Source organism: Acipenser ruthenus, chromosome 21 (genome assembly GCF_902713425.1).
Source record: "Acipenser ruthenus chromosome 21, fAciRut3.2 maternal haplotype, whole genome shotgun sequence".
NCBI lineage: Eukaryota > Metazoa > Chordata > Actinopteri > Acipenseriformes > Acipenseridae > Acipenser > Acipenser ruthenus.
The window spans coordinates 29,718,513-29,740,651 of record NC_081209.1 but is presented as its reverse complement, the minus strand read 5'-3'; the positions used below and the strand labels follow the sequence as shown (position 1 = coordinate 29,740,651).

The 22,139-nt window shown below is 41.2% G+C and overlaps 1 protein-coding gene across 3 annotated transcripts; it reads left to right on the top strand.

Annotated features, from left to right (window-relative positions):
• Positions 1-20,697, top strand: LOC117428257 (protein GOLM2-like). Of its 3 annotated transcripts, none has more exons than XM_058995512.1 (10): positions 1-1,141; positions 12,556-12,610; positions 13,029-13,131; positions 13,499-13,589; positions 13,947-14,085; positions 14,691-14,774; positions 15,023-15,259; positions 16,099-16,242; positions 16,833-16,919; positions 18,252-20,697. In XM_058995512.1, exons 1-10 carry the CDS (start codon positions 815-817, stop codon positions 18,326-18,328), a joined length of 1,344 nt encoding a protein of 447 aa, XP_058851495.1. In that variant the 5' UTR covers positions 1-814; the 3' UTR covers positions 18,329-20,697. The 3 variants fall into 3 exon arrangements, with proteins under 3 accessions (XP_058851495.1, XP_034757901.2, XP_034757902.2); XM_034902010.2 differs by having other exon boundaries at positions 16,833-17,000; XM_034902011.2 differs by lacking the exon at positions 16,833-16,919 and having other exon boundaries at positions 3-1,141.
• The last annotated feature ends 1,442 nt before the right edge of the window (positions 20,698-22,139 follow it).

The window sequence follows — 22,139 nt, the reverse complement described above, 5'->3', positions numbered from 1 at the left end:
TTGACACAGCAGTATCACTTCTGACTCCTGATATCAAGCCTACACTGCAGCAGCTGAAGATTATAAGAAGATACAACGAAATTGGAAATTGGAATTTAGACGAGGGCGTTACATATCATTACTTTATATTAGCATTTTCAGCAGGTTGTTTTAAATACGTTAGCAGCTCACTGAGCAGTAGATGAAGATCTGTCGAGCACAACGAACTGAGACTCGGGTCTGAATAGACACAGGGAAATGCTGCGAGGAGATCGATAGGGTGCACATACTGTTCCTATCCGTGAGATTTGTAGACACGTATGAAAGAGCAATGTTTAACAGCTAAAGGTGAGGAAGCCAGGTGGTGACGATGAGCAGGTTTGTGCTGACACCACACTGAAAACACACGCATTACTTTTTTTTTTTTTTTTTAATCAGGCTCAAAGATTTTATTTTTTAACTTGCAATAAAGTAAATCTTCACGATCTTGGTTTTATTGTGCTGTTACCTGCGGTGATCTCGCAGAATCGCGTTCGCTTTTAAACTGTTCGTGTGTTGGGTTTGTTGTTGTCAGTCCGCTGTAGGCAGTCGCAGCAGTACAATATATATTTATTCTGAGAACAGATCGTTTTGATGAAAACCTGATCTGTTTGAATTAGTACTGGGCCATGCGTTTAGTTATTTACATTCTTGGCAGGCTCAATTAATCTAAAATCGGAAACGTAGTCCTCTGAATTAAAATCTCCAATCACACGTCTCTTAGTAATAGTAGCGCACCCAGGCAACCTCTGCCAGTTCTGCTTGGATTTCGTGTTGTTGTCGATCGGGTTTCCCAATGGTTGGGTTCGGTGCTAACCGGAGGGGAGGTCGCCTGCCTTCCTTCATCCTCGTCGCCCTCCTCGTGGTCATCGGCATCCTGTCGTTTAATTACTGGAGCCTGCTGAACAGACACTCCCGGGTTCAAGAGGAGCTGGCCGAGGTGCAGGTGCAGGTGACGCGCACGGAGACGGCCCGGGGCCGGCTGGAGAAGCGCAACTCGGAGCTCATGGTGCAGGTGGACACGCATAAGAAGCAACTCGACCAGAAAGAAGGCGATTACCTTTCCCTGGAGGGAAAGCTGCAGGCCAAAGATGCCCTGATCAGGAAATGCACGGATGACAAGGTAGACATTGAATTCAGTTCTTGTGTATATTTAAAGAGAGACACCCCAGTGAGGGGTCCTTGCTCTGTAATGTGTGGGTTGAATGTCAGGGTGCCAAGTTCACGCAGTCAGACATGTTGCATGCAATTGAGTGGTGCAGTGTTTGTTTTTTAATTGTACTATAATGGTTTGATGTAATTGCGTGCTTTTTACAAAGTTTCATGTTACAACAATTCACCCAATTTGTTTTTTGATTTGGAACAGTGCTAGTGCTGGTGCTGCATTACCCACAATTGAACTCTGCTCCTAATACAGCTACTGTATTAAAATAGGTTCCTGTAGTAGAAATATGTTTTGACATCTGCAGATGTAAACTGTCTCGGGTATGAAGCTACTGTACTTGAAGTCTCTTGCTCCAGAGTTGGAGAATCTGTATTTCTCACACAGTATCTTCGATTATTAAGCACCTCACCTTTTCTTTTTCCAAAGCTTTCCATTCAATCAGGACCAGCTCTGGAGATGACATTGCTATCTAATCAGGGACAGCAATAAGACTCCCATTGCAATGGATTCTGAGCCATTCCATTGAGCTTCATGATACACAGTGTAAAGCTCAGATGGGTTTGATTAACTCGCAGTAAAACCTGGAATGGATCGAAGTGCTTTGTATTGGGAGCTATTTCCATCCCTGCACATGCGTTCCTTGGGTCTAATAAATCCTTTTTCTATAGATATGAACACAGTGTGCACACGCGGTTCTGAATTGACATGTTTATGAAAGTTCTACACAGTGCATCCTGAGCTGCAACAGAGCTAGTCATTCAATCATAGCATTGTTCTTTTTTTTTGCTACAAGCAATAGGGCATGTTTGTGCTAAAGTATGTTTCAGATAGAAAGGAAGCTTGTGTCCTTGCAGCTGACAGACTGCCTGTGTGAAATGCAATCAATCTGGGCACCAAGGTCTTCACATTAAACTAGGAAGATTCTTGTCTAGAATTGAGCAGAGTTGTTGGAAAGCGGGGCTCTAATGGCTCTGCACAGTCTTGTGTGTCGGTCTGTCACATCTTGTAAAAGCAGTAAAAAACTGTTTTAAATTGCTTAGTGTCTGGGAGGGGGAGCATGTCCTTTGTGTGGTAGCTTTTGTATTTATGATTGCACAGTTTGACAGTTTCTTCTGTTGGCTGCACTGTGTTTTTTTTTTTAGCACTTGTCCTGGATTTATAAGTCACTTAACAGGTATGATGCAGTTCTGTGTACAGTAGCTATGGTAACCAGAGGATTGGTTAAGATGATGATCTGTCACATGTTTAAATATAGTTCCTTATTTGTTGAGAGGAGCAGAAGATTACCAGGAGATCTGAAGCTCAGGTGCTCAATACATTTTATGTTGCATCAGCCTCAGTGTTTGATATGTTTACTGTACAGCTTTTGTTCTTCTGCAGCTACTGTACTGTAGCCTAGAACAATAGAGAGCGGCTTGATGAACGATAACTTTGAAGTCCCAGTTCCATCAATATGTAATCGTTTTAGATGAGGCATGTGCTCATGAACTCTCTGCACGCTGACAGCCCGATCTTAAGACACGTCTTCTGTGTGAAATTGTTTTTTTCAATGTTAAACGATTCTTAGATGTTGAAGTTGTAAATTGCTTGCTGGTTGTGGCTCAAGTGTTTTTAGTACAGCAGGTGACGCCCCCTCCAGTGCTCTTGTGAGGGTTGCCTTTTCACATGCAGTCCAGTTCACATGGATTCCCTCTGAGGCAACAATTCACAGTGTACTCGTAAGTATGATTATACACACAGCTCACCTGGCACTGGCACTGCAGCTGAGGACACAGGAACTTCGGATTTTGATCGTTTCTGAGTCGTGTGTTAATATAAGCAGTCCCACTGCAGTGAGCATTATCAAGGTTACGGTCCACTGAGTAGGCTGCTGTATATACAGTCCCTTGTTCTGCGCACTGAATTCCCTCAACAGGTGAAAAACAAGTAGCACCAAGTGAATCATTTTCCATTACCTTGGGTAGGGCACTAAGACAACATGAGCTGCTCCTCAATCATGTGTTCATTAGTTTCCATTTAAACGTTTGCAAACAGTAAGTGCTTCCACGTGTGTTACTCAGTCTCTCTGACGGGTTTACACACTGCGTTTTCTTTAGCAGAGCATACATATCGCAGTGTGTGCCTTGGTGCAGTGCCTGTGAATTTGTTAGAAGGTCAGTTTTCTGCAGCTTTGTGGTCAGTATGGCTGTCTAACAGCCATCTACACAAAATACAGTATCACCTTTGTCTGTTTAAAACCTAATGGCAGGTTTTGCTTTAGTAAAAGGAATATGCTATTGTTTGCTTCTCCTTGAAATATGCAATATCTGCATCTATTGCAGTGTTGGAATATACACAGTTTAGCATAGGGATGGTATTCTACCCACATTCAGAAACAAAACCCTTATAAAACGTAACCTTACTCTGTATTATACAAAAAGTTCTTTAAAAAAAGTATCATTGTGTAGTCGTGTACTGTATTTATGTAGTTTGATTTTAATTGGTGTTTAAGGCACGTTTCTACTTTATTGTACATGATATCACATGAATTGTTGCTTTTAATAACAGTAGATTTGTGTTTGTTTTTATGGCAGTAGCGCCTAGGCTTTCTAGCGAGTTGCTTCTCATGGAAATGAAGAAGGTGACAGGTCTTTTGGCTGCTCCAGTGCTTTCACATTCAGAAAGTGTTCTCTCATCACAAGCTGCCACTTTCATCTCTGCCATTTTACCTCTGCTGGCATTGATCGCGTTTGGCATCATGCTGAAAGACAGGAGTTTTAAGAAAGAATTGAGAATGGGCTGTCGGACACATTGTGGAAAAGAAGCATTTGCTGTCTAGCTGAACTGCATAAGCATCCTTTTGTACTGAGCGTTTCCATAGCCCTCGTGAAAACCTTTTTAATTGCATTTTGAAATTGCATGGTCTGAACAGTGACACTCGCAACACTGCGGTTCACTGTACAAAAGTCAAGGAAGAATAGAAATCGCACAACAATACAGATCCAATACAATTTCACCTGCTACTGTACGAGTCATGTTAAAGGTTTTTACACCACAGCTACTGTACTGTAACACATAATAGTGGGCATTCACACAGGTCCCAAACCACAGAGACAGTATTGATACAATGAGCCATTCCAGGCTTTACTCTGATACTGAGCAGTGTCACGAACATGCCTCTACTGCCCACGGCAATAAAAAGAGAAAGAGGTTATTTGTTCATGAGGCGCTGTGATTGAATTGAGGAGCTGCTCTTCAGTGCTGGGTGCATTCCACAGACAGAATGTTAGCCAGATCATCCAAGCGGTTTTAGTGTCAGCAGCATCTAGAGAGTGGCTGTGGCTGATCTAGCCTGTGTTACACGTGTGGAAGGCAGGCAGGTAGAGCAGAAGAGCAGCTCCTGAGCTAGGTTAAAAGAACGCACCATGAACAAGCACTTTCCCTCTTCAGTGCAAACGAGGGTCAGGCTCCTGAGCTAGGTTAAAAGCACACACCATGAACAAGCTCGTTCCCTCTTCAGTGCAAACGAGGGTCAGGCTCCTGAGCTAGGTTAAAAGAACGCACCATGAACAAGCACGTTCCCTCTTCAGTGCAAATAAGGATGTAAAGCGATGCCTCGCATTGTTCTGGCGTCTCCCACACACCCTTGTTTAAAAGGCGTTGGTGTTTACATTGCAAGTACTTTAGAACCTCCTGTTAAGGCATGGCAGCTGGCACTGTATTCCAGTTAAGGCATTTCTTTTCCTAGCTGTTTCTACAGTAGCTTCTACAGAATGGGGGGCAAAACATGTTGGCTAAGTTCACAAATTGTCATTGGCACATTTCTTCCAGAAAGTAATAGCTCGTCCCAACTGTGTTAAACCAAAAATAAACAACCGTTTATAGGGGGTTTAAGTAGTCTCTTGTTTTCTTCTGTTTTCCAAAACAAATTATGCTGAAACAGCATTTGAATTGTCATTAACAGGGAGGGAGTACTGCTAAAGCATGCTTGTTACCCAGTCTTCTCGGTATGGCGCAGGTTAACAGTTCTCACTGGAAGATGTTATTAGGACAAGATCAGGTCTTCCAAGCTGTCCTTAAGCATCCAAGAGTAAACTGTGTACAAATCACATGCAGAGCTGACCTTTAAGGATACGGGGGAGGAGGGAATATACAGGTATTTATGTGTGTGCATGCGTGTGTGTGTGCGTGTGCGCATGCAAAGAAAAACGAAATCAGATTAAACAAGGTTGTGGGACAATGCTAATCAAACTAAAGAACAACCAGTCATTGCACAAATACTGATATATTTAGGAAAAACTGTGCAAAACGTAAATGATCTTGAGTGCTTGATTTATAAGCAGCGTTCTCTTCTAGTACTGAAGAGAAAAGTGTTTGTCGGAGGGAAGGGTCATGTTGGTTTACAAGTGCTTGGAAATGTGAGCTTGCGAGCAGCGATGGTAATAGAGGTATTGATTAAGCCCCAGATTGATGTCAAAGCCCAGTGGGGGATCTGTGAGCTTGTAGTGTAGAAGTGCTATTACTCCACTCCTCTGTCATGTAATCCCAACACTTTGGATTTATTTGAATGTTGATCTCTCCTAGGTAATGAAAGCACTCTGCTATAGGATTGTGTTTCAGATCCAACGTACAGTTTCTCAGATTCTAATGTTGTGTTTTATGCTCCTAAATTAGTTTTTGTTGGTGCTGATTTTTGGACAAGCACAATCGGTGCCACATCCAAAAAGACTGGAGCGGGAGGGGTTTGATTTAAACTCTTCATTTGTGTTTCAATGCAGATGTGGAATGTCAGCTGCCACAGAAAAGCTAAGTTAATAAGCAGCTGCTACTGATGGTGTAGCGGAGAGGTGAAGGAATTTCTCATTTTGCAACGTGGATCACATCTATTCATGCCCAGGTTGTGTGAAGGTTGGGTTACAGTAGTTGTTTTTGTCATTTTCAATTCAAATGTAGCCTCTTTTTTTTTTTTCTTTCCTTTTCACTGGAGTTTTTTTTTTTTTTTTTTAGTGCATTGGGATAAACGACACCACACACCTCCACGGTATGAGGAGAAGTGCAGTATGGAGCAGACTTTTACCAATACCCAACAGGAATGGGGTATAGGGTCAGCACTGAGACCTGTGAGGGGCTGCACAGTTTGGATCGCATATTAAAAGAAAATGTGAACCTCAAACTGGAACTGGAACTGGCCTGACATGTCAGTTTTATGTTCTTGATGAAGTTCATCTGCAGGGATTAGCCTTTGGGACAGCTGGTGCTGCTGGAAAGGGATGACAGCTACTGCATGTCAATAAAGGAGCTTGTGAGAGACCATGACATGCCTCGCTCGTCCTGTGACTGATCTGCACAAATTACCTTGAACTGTGCAGGGCCTCCTTTCCACACAATCAGCACTGGTTGTGACAGCCTCCCTCCACCCCATTTTTAATGTAATAACAACATTTAAATATCTAACATGACGGCACATGCTGGGAAAAGGGATCCCAATTGCCTGCCCTCCATACCTAGCTATTCGCCCCATACCGTTTTCAGCAGTGATCAGCACAGACACTCATACAAGCACAGCATTCATTTAGCAGACTGGTAAGACCTGTGCCTGTATATACTGGTAAATGCAGGCACCCATCTCTCAACACTCCTGAATTGTTCAGCGCAGTCTGTTTGCAAACACATTAAGTACAGGTCTGATGAAAGATTATGGTAACCCCTTATATTCCTTATAATATAATTTTTTTATTTTATTTATTTTTTAATAAAAATGTAGTCGTCGCCAATGGTTTTTTACCCCAGTTTTCTCCCAAATTTGGAATGCCCAATTATTATTTGTATCCCGGTTCACCTCTGCAACCCCCCGGCGACTCGGGGAAATGGAGGTCGAAACACACGTCCTCCGAAACGTGTTCCTGCCAATCGGGCATTTTTCACACTGCGGATCCACAGCGAAGCCAGAACTATAGTGCCGGAGGACAACACAAATCTGAATGGCTCCACTGCGCCTTTACTGGATGCACCACTCGGGAGCCCCATATTCCTTATATTTAAAGTATGTATAGTTTAGTAGAACCACACCTCCCTGATCTGCTGAAGCACAATGCATTTGAATAGTCAAGTGTGTGTTTTCTTGAAAGTGACCAAGGTACAGTAACTGATTGAAACATTCAGTTTGATTTGACCTTTAATGGTGAAATCTGTAGCTTCTAGTTTATTCTCCCAGCTAGTATACTGTACTGTATGTCCTGGTATTCTAACCAGCTCTCTGGGGTGAGTTTTAATCTTATTGGAAGCAATTGCACATGTGTCTGTTTTGCATTAGAAATTCCTGTATTGAATAATGCAAAGCTCATAGCAATCCTGAGCACTCGTTTCCCCAGCGTTTAGAATTACAATGAGTGTGCAGAATCGCCACCTCCTCTGCTAGAAGTTGATTGTTTTAGAGACTGAGTGATCAGACGTTTAAGGAAACCGGCAGCACTGTTGTGTTTGCTCTTAGTGGTTGGGATCGTTATCACTTTTGACTGATGAGCTGTACAATTCCTTTTAAAAGCTTTAATCAGACATCAGTAACCTGCAAAGCGCCGTCCCAGATGAGAACAAGCCCAGCTGCAGTGCAGTCCCTGGTGGTACAGTATTGCCTTGTTGTCTCACACGGAGCTGGCTCTCTTGTTGTTACTGTTTGCATTCTTGTGTCTCACAGAGTTGTTTCCGTCATGCTCCTCCTGTAGGTGAAGACATTCTCTGCTGGATTCATATTAAGCTTTCAGATGATATTTCCTGTTGCCCTCATGAAAAGATATAGCAAGCTTTTATTTCAATTCCATTAATAAGTTTGAAGATTTGAATAAAATCCAGGGATGGGATGCATTGTAAATTTAGGAGCTTTTAATTGCACCCGCATTTCGTGTGTTGGTTTGTTTATGATCTACTTTAGGGTTTGTTTTTGAGTTGGAATGCGGAGTGCATTTTTGTTAAGCACTGGAAATGTTCCAGTGAGGCGGTGCACTATGCCCTCTGTTTGTTTCTCATATATAGTCTAGCTATGTATCAGGATGTTCTGTCCCTACTGCATGATGAAGCTGGCCCTATAAGGCATGTAGCTCTGTCACTGTGATTTATTATGAAGCTCCCTTCCATTGTACTGTAATTAGCTGATACAAGCGCTGATCAGAGATGATCTAGCAGCAGAACACACGAACGGTCTAATATACTGTACGTTCACATTGAAGGCCACCTTTCTCCTTCCAAAAGTGAACTTGCTTTTCTCTCCCAGTCAAGGCATTGGAAAACAGGAACAATGAATGGAGTCCTGGGTTAACTAATCTGTGCAGAGCATTCCTCATCGTTAGATGATGGCTTGCTGAACCAGAAACGAGCGATTTCTCAGTGCTACACTATGAACAGTAGTCTATAAGTATCCCCGAAAGCCTGGGTCCGTATGTAATTATACTGATGAAAACAGTCTGGACTGCAGGATCAGTATCTAATTCAGCGTTTAACAGTGAGGCATGGTAACAGATCACAATGCTTCGACTGTGATCTGTACTGTGAATGCAGTCAATTTCAGCTTTAATCATACAGTTTCCAATAACACTGAAGACATCCAAAGTCTGCAGCAATTGTTTGATGCCTCACCGTTTTTTAAATTGAATTTGAATTCCAAGCAGTAAGATTCAGGCAGTGCTAGAATGGGAACATAATTCTGAATGATTAAAAAAACGCCTGCGGGGTACAGTTAAGTAAAAAGTGACTTTCTTTTCATAAACTTAAACCCAGAAGTACAGTTATTATTTGTCCTTTTTTTAAGATCAGTTATGAACTCTATTTTAATTGAGCAGTGCACATCTTGGATGTAGATAAGGAGGTTATATTGGAAGCCCTTATGTTAGTATAGAGAGGGGAAGTTGACAATGTTGGCTTAATCGAAGAGCTTTCATCTAATGGATTTGTGACATTTATTTATTGGGTCATAACGCTTTCATTAAGGGCTGCAAACTGTGATTGCTCAAAGCATTCATTTACTCTTACAGAGGACTTGCCCTTTAAGTGCAGCACTCTAATTTGACCTTCAAAACGAGTGGTTTAAAGAAAAAAAAGAAAGACAAGGAAATGATTGTAGTCCTAATTCTGAAAGAATGGAAGTACCTGTGTGGTGGTGGTGGTTGTTCTTTTTTTTTTTTTTTTAAAGCAAAATGAAGTGAATGCTTTTAAAATGCCATTACTGTAGACTGACATTTCTGCACTGACTGAACTAATTCATATTTCAGTTAGAAAAACAAAGGATTAGTGAATTGAAATATTATACAGACCTTCAAATCAGGACACAGAAGGTAGGCTTACAAGTCAATTAATGGAAAGGTATTGAATTGATAAAGATAGGAACAATTACAAATGTATTATTTATTTGACATTTTAAATAGTTTAATCAGGGTGTAAACTACCATTTTATTTTCGCCTGTTACTGTGAAAAGTGACATTGAGTACTCTGCGATATTGATGAAGTATGATTCTGCCGTCTCAAGCAGTGCTGCTGAGTCCTTACTGTGCAAGACTCTGACCGGATTCACACACCATCAAGACCACCACCCCTCTGTCCCGTCAGCACGACACCCGTCCTGCCCACACTGGGGATCAGAATTACTTTCTGTATCTGCAGTGATAATGTTACTGCTGTATTTGCTTCACAGCTTTTTCCTTGGTGCTTTCATGTAAATCACTTCCCTGTGATGTTCTGATGGGAGGGAGGAGCATTAGTGAGTCCTTGCTAATGCACCTGTCTCAAAGATCTTGATATAGGTGGCAGATGCACTGTAATGCCTCCGTGCTACAAATGCATTAGAAGAATCGTTGTTTTATAGCCTGATCTTCACCTTCAAAATGCCCTGTTTTTTGTTTTTTTTTAAACTGTATGATTGTTGTGTTTTATAACCTATTGCAGGTCCTTCTTTTCCAGGTTGTGAATCGTACTGCAAACCTGCCTGGCATGCTAAACACAGTCACAAAGGACTCATTACGTTTGCAACCCCATCCCGCTACCCCCTACTGTAGCTCGCGAGATGGAAAAACACACAGAGCCACAGTGCCAGGGGTGGTGAGAGGCAGTGCAATACAGAAAAAGGATTTCAAATGGGTAGGGCAGGTCTCTCACCAAGCCAGGTCATATTGCTGGAGGACTTTAAATTGTTCCTCTAAAAGTACTGTATGCTGGGTGGCTGAATGTAAGCAGTGCGAGCACTCGATTATATTTCATAGCTGTCTTCCTGTGGCCGTAGTGCTGTAGGTTAGTCATTTCAGTTTCTCTTGGCTCCCATCTGTAGGTCAGATTGTGCTGTGTGCAGTCTGCTACACATCGAGACATTAAATACATCCTGCAGCGAATTGGGGCTTAAATCATTTTGGAAGCTGCTGCGTATGGCACAGTTTGCTGCTGCTTTAATCTTATTTATTGAATTTTCCGTTTCGGTTTTATTAGTGGCATTTGCGCAATAGACAGAGAAAAAAAAATGGAGCTGTGTTGGGTGTTTCTGAACTGCGAATGTTGCAGGATGGAAAGCTTCTGTCTAATGCAGTAGTGTAGTTGATCTGCTTAGTAGCAGTGTGGTTAATACACATCTGGCTCCTTCTGCTCATTCTGTTGCTCATCCATCATGACAATTACTATACAAAGCAGTATTAATTAAAAATATATATATAATACTGAATCTGACCATTTTATTATGTGCCCATTCCCAATTAACCCCAAATCCGATCTTTCTGCATCTGTTTGCAAAACGTGCCCATCTTTTAAAGGTCAGGCTTCTCGGTCTTGATGATGAATAATGACCATTCTGTCCTCTTTAACGGGAGTGTGTAACACACAGGTTCTCAGTGCAAGACATTCTGTCCTCTTTAACGGGAGTGTGTAACACACAGGTTCTCAGTGCAAGACATTCTGTCCTTCCCCTGTTCCCAGTATAGGTTGGAAATAACAAATCAAATACAAGGTATAAACACTGCCCTTGTGGCCGGGCTAGCAGATGGTAAGATGCGACACGATGTCTTTCATTGTCCTTCTCTTCCTCAGTGTGTCATGCTGTTTCTGAAATGCTTACCATCCAAACAATAGATACATTGTAGACCTCGGCACCAACTTGGACTGATAGTTCTGTTTTCAAAATTCAAAGGAATATTTACATTTTCTTTAAATTAATGCAATAAATAAATAAATAAATAATATATACAATGTGGCTACTTTTTTGGCTGGTTACTGTAAAACAAGAACATTTCGGGAGCAAGAAATGTTTGCTAATTTAGTGTTTATTAAAAATCAGTGAAATATATTATTCATACATGTGCCGTACATTAAAAAAAAAAAGAAGCACAAACATTTATTGCAGCAAAAACGGACCTGGAAGGCCATTAGCGAAATTAAATCCTGTTTTACACTAATTCCAAAAAGTGGAGTTTCTGGCCACAGTCGTAGGATGCACATTTACTGTCTTAGTCTCTTTTAACCACCTTAAACTTTAGTACTGTAGTTTCTAATAGAAGTTCCTAATGTTTTCTTCATTGCATCACAGGACGACTGAAGTTGTATTGTAAACAGCAAGCAAAGCTAAGATTGTCACCAGGAGACGGGGTTTACCTGTCTGGTGTGCTGGAGAGACGGGGTTTGCCTGTCTGGTGTGCTGGAGAGACGGGGTTTGCCTGGGTGGTGTGCTGGAGAGATGGGGTTTACCTGTGTGGTGTGCTGGAGAGACGGGGTTTGCCTGCCTGGTGTGCTGGAGAGACGGGGTTTGCCTGCCTGGTGTGCTGGAGAGACGGGGTTTGCCTGCCTGGTGTGCTGGAGAGACGGGGTTTGCCTGCCTGGTGTGCTGGAGAGACGGGGTTTGCCTGTCTGGTGTGCTGGAGAGACTGGGTTTGCCTGTCTTTTATGAAGATCTGTGTATTTTTTGTCACATTGCTATTTGGAATTGTATTTCCTCCCGTCCAGCTGATTTGAAGAGACAGAAAGTTGTATGAAAATGAGTTTCCGGATATCGACTTGTTTTCCTGACTTGCTGCAGTTGCATTATGTGGTACTGTGCATTGTGCTCGCTGACGGCACTGTACCCTTGAGCATCGTAGTGTGTAAGCTGCAGCCAGGGAGATTAAGAGTACTTGTCATTCCCTTGCTGTCTCAAGCTGTGCTCTTTGTTGTAGGAAGATTTCATTTGCTTCTGCTCCCGTCTGTCTTGGTCACATTGTAAAATTAATTTAGCCAGTGCCTTCCAGTTTGAATCCCTGGATTCCCTGGAACTTTACAGAATATAGGCAGTGTACAGCATGTCTGTATATAACAGGAAGGTGCACTCAAAGTATGAATATCTGAATTAAAGAGCACTTTTTTTTAATAGCCTGTCTCTGTGTTTTCTTCTCAGATGAAGCTACTGAACGATGCTTCTGAGCAGCAGGCTGAAACTCGTCATTTCCAAGGTAAGAAGAGACCCCTCATACCCCTGGTATTCACAGTGTAGCATTTAGAAGCATGTAGTACAATTTATATACGTGTAAGCTATGACCAAATATAAGGGAAGGCTGTTCCATTTACTGGACATGTACAAAAAGACTTTCCCCTTTTAAGATAGTGGTGTTTACTTTTGAATCAAATAGATTTCTAATCTAGGCCTCCACCTGGTGGCTAAACGGCATAATTGCGCTGTGGTTTGTAAGAAGGGGCTTCCAGTGTTTTCTCTTTAAATGAACACTGGTGCTCCCTCCCTGCACACGACCAGTCAGTCATTGAAACGAGCGAGCAGAGGATTGAAATCCGAAGGGAATTATTCCGCTCAAAAAGGGATTGAAAACGAGAAGCAAAAAAAAAGTGCTCTTGTGTGTGTCTGTGTGCTTCCAGAGCAGCTGACTGAACTGCGTCAGGAGTTTGTAAAACAGGAGGCTCAGATCAATGAGTACAAGAGGAATAGCTCCTCCCTGGAGAAGAAGGTGGCGTACGAGAGGTAGGTGCACTCGCCACAATCGACGGCTTATATAAATATATATATATATATATATATAATATATATATATATAATATATATTGTACCGTAACGACGCTCAAAGGTAAACGTGTGCTGTTTTTTATGAAGATGATTTAATTTGGCCCTGCTGGGGAACTAATAATGCAGCATTGTTGCGGCAGGACAAAGCTTGGGCTTGTATTGTATGGTATAAACGTCATCTTGACTGAACGGGAGCTTAACTGGATTTTCACTGTCCCTGTACAATTGTGTAAGTGCTGCAGCCAATTCCTAAACAAGCTTTTGTGGCTCAGGCTTTGTACATTTTGGACACTTTGTGGTATTGTCTCTCTCTTTGTAATTTCAGTCTACAGTGTAGCCAGCAAATAGCACAGCTAAAAGAGCAGTACGAGGAGAGCATGAAGAAACTCACCCAGGAAGTTGCTGAGCTGAAACAGGTAGAGTGATGTGGTTGCATGTTCTTGAAAACTGCCTCTCCCAGCTACAGACTGCAGAGATTCCCATGTATGGTTCAGCTGCATTTTTAATCTTGTACAACTCAAACACCCCTTACTGATTAGAGGAACCACCAGATTTCAAAGGTTTGAATGGGTGTGTTGCTGCAAAAATTTCACTGGCCAACTATTCACTTCTGCACAACTGTGACTTGGTTCGTGGCCATACAGTGTTGGTTAAAACTTGACATGGGGTAAGCTAAGCTTTGTCTGAACTATTCTGCCACTGTGCTGGCAAGTGGAGGAGAGGCGTGGGATTTAGATGATTTTATTTTGGTTATTTTTTTTTTTTTTCTGCAGCTGAAATTCATTGAAAGTGTTGTAAAAGAAGATAAATCTGCAGTTAACAATGCTGGCGATGTGAAGCCTGCAGGAAAGGAAACAGACTTGGAAAAACAAGACAGCACCCAGAAACTGGACAGTAAGGAAGGAAAAGATGGTGAGGGAATGTTTTAATAGATATATATACATGAAGTCTTATGTATTTAAATGTGAACAAGGCAGAGATTTGTTACGTTAACAAGATGCCAATAATGTTCTATAGCTCTGGTTCTAACCCCTTCAGGGATATTTCGTTTTCTCATGAATGTGTAGCAGTTCATGCACATCTGTAGTTTATCCTTTGATAAGGATTCTGTTTATTTAATGATCTGTTTGGATACTCCATGCGCTCGACTCGGTGAACTCCAGTATAGGCTGGAGACAGAGTGAATGCAGGAGTCCCTTTGTATCTGTACAACAGCATCCACTGCTGCACCGCCTCTACTGGTCATCCTTTTACAGTGATATTAATTGAATGGGGGCTTGAGTCTATATTGAGTGTAATGAGAATATGTGTCACTTGCAAACTGACGATGTAAATAGCTTTTATAGATTTGCTAGAATTTATTTCTTTATTTCTTTATTAATGTATTTATTTATTTGTCCACACACTAATGCATATTAAATCAGATTCTCATTAAGCTAGCACATTCCCAGAACACACACTCTACCGTATTTAATGAATGTGACCTGCTGATGGAGCTGTACTCCTTCTCTCTCTAGGTGATTTGGTGAAACCCGGGGGAGATGCTGGCATGCCAGGGATAGAGGACACAGAAGTTGGGAAAGTTGAGGATACACTTTTCAGTAAGCAACTTTTACAATGCAATACAAATCAATTTTATATAGCACCCTTCACGCCATGGCATCCCAGAGAGCTGTACAAAATTAAAAACAAAACAAGAGAGCTCACGTGTACAGTACACTCCAGCTACAACCCATTGTATAGAAGCACATTCATTTAGACTGAAAGTATCGCCACGTGGTAGTGTAGTACTAGTTTAAACCACATTGATTGATTGTATTTATTTCTTTATTTGTGTTCTTGTGTACAGACCTGAAGAAGCCTGCTGTTACACTCATTAAAAAGGACAGCGACACCCTCTTGACAGCAGTCAGATCGCTGGGGGGGGTTCGGAAGATCCCTCTCGCACTCGCTCAGGAAGACAACCCAGCTGAGCAGCTCGAACCAAACCAGGTGCATCTCGATGCAGGTAGAGCCAACCTGCTACACTTGCAGAACCCCATCCCTGGGAACGAGGAGCTGGGAGAGCAACCCAAACAACTGGAAGGTACGAAACCGCTGGGCTGGGCTGGGCTGGGCTGGGCAGGGCTGGGCAGCGCAGCCTCCATCTGTTTAACAGGGATCAAAGGAATTAGAATTCAATAGCTTGCATCTGATGCCTTTGGGATCTGTTGACAGTAAGTGTGTGCTGTCTTCTAGAGTTAGCATTGCTGTGTCTGAGATGTACTGTATTGTATTGTATTGTGTTGCATTGAATAGGCAGTACACATATCGTATAACAATTGGTAAGGGCAGAAAGCCAGTAGTTCACTCTCTGGGATAAAATGCTAGCAGAATAATATGGAGCCCCACTGAAGGATCAACATTGGCATAATTTTCTCCTATTTCTTATAGTGCTATGCATAGAGATACAGATATATAGATAGAATTTCATACAGGACTGAATGTATTCTATAGGGAACGAATTATTTAACAGCAAAAACTGTTCTGATTCCATTGGCAATCCCAATACAGAGGTTGTGTTTTTGTGCTTTTAGATAGCAGTTGAGATCCACAAGCAGGTACTCAAATGTCTCCTCAGAATAACTATTAAACAGCTTGGACTTGGTTAATGACTCTGGCAATAGTAGAGCAAATGTGCTATTTCTTACATGAGCTCCGGAGTACCTGATGTGTTTAGACACGATTCTGAGAGCTCTGCAGGGTTTTCTTAAGTGTTAAGACTTTGTTTAAACGGTTTCCTTGGGAATGTACAAAATCCTACTTTAGTTCCTAATTCAGGCGTGTCATTCATCTGTCTTGTCTTTAGCGCTTCTTTCATTTCAGGTGTATGTTTGGGGACTGAAATATTTCTCTGTTTAACTCGAGTGATTTTCTAACCTGCAGCACCTGACAATAATATGATTCCTGAGCAGCAGCTTCCCAAGAACATCGCCCCACAGCTGCCACTGGACCAAGCCCAGGTGCTGCCCAACCCCATTGAACACGTCAGACAGCCTGCTGCAGGAGAGCTGCACAAGCACAGGCAAAGTAAGAGCAGCTCCCTTTCACCACAGCCTTGACGATGGTGACAATGAAAGGGAAAAGGCGTCACATGCTTTATTATTTATTTAGATATTTAGACAGGGTTTTTTTTTCAGCAGTTCACTGCAAGCAGCTTTACAGGACAAGAGAAGACTTGCACCAGCGTGTTCCAGCAGCCCGACCAATTGCTTTTTTATATTGGCATGAAATAAATGTGCTTTCTTTTTAACCTATCTTATGGCGACATGCACTGGCTTTTGGCATTTTTTTGCGTTAGAAACTGCATTTTGAAAAGATTGCCAACGCTCTGGTTGGCTTAAATTAAGCCCAAAAGCGTGTCCCTTTTGCTTTTTGCTTTAATCTTCCAATCTGTTGGCGCTTTTAACAGTTTCCCACCTTCATCTTTAACCAGCTTCTGAGTAATCTAACCCATGACTTTATCTGCTCTGGTGCTGAAGATACTGAACACTCTCTGTTCAGTGGTGTTGGGTGCATAGAGGAGTCCTCTCTGCAGTGGTCAGGGTGATTTTCCTATCTCCGCCTTTCCTTTCCTTTCCTTTCCTCTGTTCCTGACGGGGACTTCTCTGCCTTCGCAGGCCGGTTCTTTGACGAGAACGAGTCCCCTGTAGACCCGCAGCATGGCTCTAAGCTTGCAGATTATAATGGGGATGATGGTAACGTGGGTGAGTATGAGGCTGACAAGCAGGCTGAGCTGGCTTACAATGAGGAAGAGGATGGTGATGGTGGGGAAGAAGACGTCCAAGGTGAGCTTGGGCCTTGTCTCCATGCCACTGAGTCTCGCTCAATCCACCGTTGAGTTATCTGCGCCCCAATGCTGCTAACTTCAAAATGCAGACTTTTTTTTTTTTTTTTAGATATGTTTTGTTTTTATTTCGGTCAGAACTTGCAGCAAGAGCCATTGCTAGGTACTCGTTGAATTGTAATGCCACAGGACTCTCTGTGTTCCTGTGTTTCCGAACGTCGCATTTAAAAACAGCTTTTACATTTTTTGGTGTGTGTTTTGTGTAATATTTTCCCATTCAAGTCAGCTCAAAATCTGTAGCATTCAACATATTTAAAAAAAATAAAATAAATAGAAGGGAGAATGGAAGCTTGAGAATTGTGTGCCTGCCCTGTACATACCACAGAGTACAAGCCAGGTTTAGCTTTAATAATAGTAATAATCCAGGGAGTTCCTCTGTGCCGAGTACATGTAATGCATTGCAGATAACTCGGGTGGATCTGTTGCCCCTTGTCTGCATGCTTCCATCCAGCTGTGTGCGTGCGTTTGTTGCTGGCCTCGCTCCCTGCATTGTGCTCGCCTTGTGATGTGTCCCTGTGTGTGTTATTACACCTGCCTGTTCATATCTATAGTCTCATAGCTCATGCTGTGTTCTAGAATGTAGTCTTACATGTAACATGCATGGTGTGTATGTTGTTCTAAATATTGCCAGCATCTTTTTACTACTTTGAGTGAAAAACAAACTTATTGTGAGTTCAATCCAGACACGCAGTTCTGCATTTTATTATTGATAACGTTTCCACTGAAATGGTCTGGTCATGTGCTTTTTGTTTTTATCATTGTGTGAATGCTTGACTGAGGTTAAATGTTTTATATAGTTTTACTGTTCTAAAGAGTGGATGAATGCCAATTTGCTTTTTTGTACTATTAACTACAGCACTATCTGACGCTTAATTCTGCGTGATTTCATTTGTATCCTACATTACTGTAGAGTTTTAAACGTAGATCAGCAACAGTCCCAGTATGAGTGAATGAGTATTGTGTTTAGATGACAACACTTCTGTCATATTCTGTGCTGCTGATGTTCAAATAAGCTGTTCAGATATTGTTTAGGAGTTTGCATGTGTTGGGATGGGGTTTGTTGTTATGCCCCCAACTACTCAACAGTTGCCTGGATCAGTTGCAGTAATCGGTTCCATTTTAAATGATTTGTAACCTTTTTTTTATTAAATTATATATTTTTGTTTGTTTTTTTTTTGTTTTTTTGTTCTAGATGATGATGAAAGAGACGCTCAGGGGGACAATCCTATGGAATATGGAAAACGACACCCAGCGAATGACATCTTATAAACCTGGGACTGGAAAATTACTTGCAAGAAAGAAAGAGAAGAACAAAAAATGTGATCCTTACCTGGCCTTTTATTTCACTGGTGCTTTAGGTCTCAACTTTAGGAGAATGTGAGTTCATGAATTTGCTTCGAAATGGAACAGTGGCAGCGTAGATTCCCTTTTTCTTTTTTAAAGGTCAGTATAGGCTGTACTGTAGGTGGTGGTCAATGAAGACATTGTGTAGGACCTGATATTTCCTCTGTATATTCTTGAATATTTTGTACTTTGTTGGGTTTATGATTAAAAGTATAGAATATACATTTTAAATGTAAATTATTTCTGATTTGAGATGTTTTCTTTAACAAAATCAACAGGAAAAAAAACAACCGAATATAGTAAGAATGTATCCAATTTGTGTTCATGCGAGTCTGTTTTTGTAAAAACTAAATTGTAGAATTATTTGTAATGCTTAATTTTTACAGGACATTTTTCTGCGTTTTGTCTGTCGGTTTGCTGGTTAAGGAACCTGTATTGTTCTCTTAGATTAATGGGCTGTTTCTAAGAGTATGCTTGTGCACTATCTTCACAAAGTGGAGGGGAAAGATGGAACCTGGCATTTGGATCTTATCCAGCAGTGGCTCTGTTTTTAACGCTGGTGTAGACATACAGGAGAGATGTCCAAAGGTCAAGAGGAGTATGGCTTTATTGTGCTTTTCTTTTTCTTTATCATGCCACGGTATCCATTTCAACACGCTTACTGAACAGAGCAAGAAAATTAACATGTTTTCTCGAACTGCAAGAAGAAAAAAATAAATAAATTCTCAAACCGGACATTTCTCAGAACGCTTCCTTTTGCCCATATCAGAGTTGTTCCGCAGCTCCGCTCACACATGGTGCTTTTACCCATGAAGAGCACATCTGAACACAGACAGCAAGGAACTCTATATACACGGCTGAAGGCTGAGTCCAAGTCTGAGGTCCGTTTCCTTTTTGAGCCAACATGTTTTGTCTGGACGTTTTGGGCCGTGGTCGTGGTGCGCATTTTTCCTGAGCAAGGATGCTATAGCATGCGATGATATGAATCTGTAAATCCATCTGCTAGGTGAGCTCTTACAAATACAGCAATATTAGTAAATTAGAATTAGAAATTCTAATGTGAACCCCGCACCTCACACCTCCGACACCAGTGTTGAGTTTAATAACGACGTGGGCCAGAGAAGGGCAGGAATCTCTTGCTTTTACGTACCAAGGCAGATTTTGGGTGTGGAAATAATGTTCGTTTGTGATGTAAATAGAGGCGGGAAGGTGTTCAGTTTAAGATTTTTAGATAATTAATAATTGTTTTCTCTTTGTAGGATTAGGCAATGGATTTGAGTGGGGGATGTCAAAAAGGGAAAGGGATTACAGTGTAAACCATTCATATTTTAACAAGATCAACCTATTGATTTGATTTTTTGTTAAAAAAAAAAAAAAGTTAAAACTGTCTCAAACAGTGTACCAGTGTATTAAACCATCATAAAGTACAATAAAAAAAAAAATGACTGTAGTAACCATTCTTCAAAGCTTACCGTAAACAATATCCTTAGCCGTCTCGGAAAATGGATGTGCATGCTTCTGAATTGTGTTACCAATATGCGGTTTACACACAAGACTGACCAGATCACTGCGACAGGAACTACAGCACAGTAATGGGAGGTGTAGGGGTCTGTTTCTGTATGGCAGTTAACCTAGAAAGCTAAATGTCACTTGTAAATCTGTGCAAAGGTCAGGGGAGTTCCAGGTATGACTGTTTAAAATTCCAGGTTTTATACATTATGTGTCGTGATGTATAGTTATTTAAGCCATGGAAACAATCCCAGCTCCCAGGTCGAGAAGCCAGAGAGCAACATTGATTCGTGTGCTGAGATGTGGGTTTTAAATACTGCAATGCTAGAGTGACCTGCAAAGTGTCTTTTCTAGGGGTTGACTGGGAAGGAAAGTCCATGTAAGAAATGGCATGCACCTTAATATTTGATCTTACCTGGGATTCCATGTGAAAGCATATTTTATTCCATTTAGAAGGAAACTCGCCCACAGTATACAGTGCACTGTTTTTAACTTGTCAAACTCGGATTAGAGATTGCATTTGCGATATGAGCGAGAAAGCCATCTATTGTAAGGGATCATTGTAGAGAGCTGGCTGCTGCACATGGATTTGCACAGGCTGTCGCGTTGTCTTGTTCTCAGATATATCTATAGCTTTCCCAGACATATAGAAGTATTTTAGGACTGATTTGAAGCTGTCCCAACATTACTGGCACTGTAAGGATACTGCATGAATTCGTTGTTGATGTTCCTGTGCTGTTTACAAGATTTTTTTGAATAAAGATGATTTTTTTTTCCCCCCTGAATGGAAGTGGTTGTGTGTTTTTTTTTTTTCTTCCACAGTTTCAAGACAAGATGAGAAACAGCACCTCTTGATGTAGTTATGTTTGACTAGCTCCATTTTTAACACTTAAAAGTGGATGATTTCAATAAAACAAATATTTATTGTAATTTTTAGTAGCGACGTGTGGTTTACAATTCGTTAAAGAAAAAATATATCTAATTTACATTAAAAAAAAAAAAAAAAAACTTGGTGAACATCATGCATGACTTCATTGGCTCTGTCACACACACACCACAGAGCAGACACGCTGTATCAATGGGAAGTGTGGCTTCGGAAGCACAGTACTAATGAATCCGTCTTGCTCTGTGAGTGTTTGAATTCTTTAGAAGAGGCCGTTTTACAAGTTTTCTGTAGTATATCACAACCTTTTGCTTACACTATTATTTTATTATCTGTACCTTTATTATTATTATGATCTGTAACAGCAGTGGTAGTTGATCTCAGAATGCCTGCTGTAGTGTTTAGAGGGAGCGGCTCAACCAATAACACATTGAAACCGCAATTTCTACAGTATAAGGTAATATACCGGTAATAGTTTTATTTATATATATCTATATCTATATCTATCTCTATCTCTATCTATCTATCTATCTATATATATATATATATATATAATTTGGCATATTCTAAAACAAGATGTACACAACATCTTTAAGCTGTTTATTAGATAATTTGTGGATTTCGGTGCACTCGTCCCTGATCCAGCCAGCTGTAGCTTTCATAATACATTACCATTGCATGGGCGCTGCATGTTTTAAATTTAAGTGCAACACCAGCACTCCGTTTGCTTCTGCTGCCGCGAGCGCACGCCCAGCAGCAGCACTCCGAGGAACCTCAGAGTGAAAAGAAGCGTTATTCTTTCCTGGAATACTGGGCGTGTGTTTTAAATGAGGAGTTTAAACCTTGATTTCGCTTGTTTAACTTGCACCTGATATGGAATTGTAGTATATGAGTAGTAATCTACACAAAGACAAGCTGTAAAGCAGCTGTGTGTCAAATGATGGGCTGTCAATGAAGCCTGGAATATCTTAGTGAATATGTTCACATGTACTCTAAAGTTTGAGGTACCGTGTCATCCATGTCCAAATGAAACGTCTTCAAAATACAGAATTATACATCTAATAACAAACCTAACTGTTCTGCTAAAATGGCTCTTTGTCAAAAAAAAAAAAAAAAACCTTTTTGGCCATACTAACACGGTTAATATTAAAAACGTATATTTGTAGTGCCTTAAACTTCACTTCGTGCGCTAGCTTTTTAATTAATGTTGTGGAAATGTCCAGATTTTACTGGGGCAACTGAAAACCATCCTTCGGTGCATAGCTCTGTTCTGTGATTCTATTAGGTCAAATTCCATCACTGCCATACGGTCCTCACAACACTGTCCCTACTCTGTAGCGCTGT

What these genes read in the sequence shown, in the direction of transcription:
- LOC117428257 (XM_034902010.2), top strand. Translation starts at nt 815, where the DNA reads ATGGTTGGGTTCGGTGCTAACCGGAGGGGAGGTCGCCTGCCTTCCTTC. An exon ending in GGAAATGCACGGATGACAAG is followed by an intron (nt 1,142 to 12,555) that starts GTAGACATTGAA and finishes TTTTCTTCTCAG; the next exon opens with ATGAAGCTACTGAACGATGC. An exon ending in AAGAAGGTGGCGTACGAGAG is followed by an intron (nt 13,132 to 13,498) that starts GTAGGTGCACTC and finishes TTGTAATTTCAG; the next exon opens with TCTACAGTGTAGCCAGCAAA.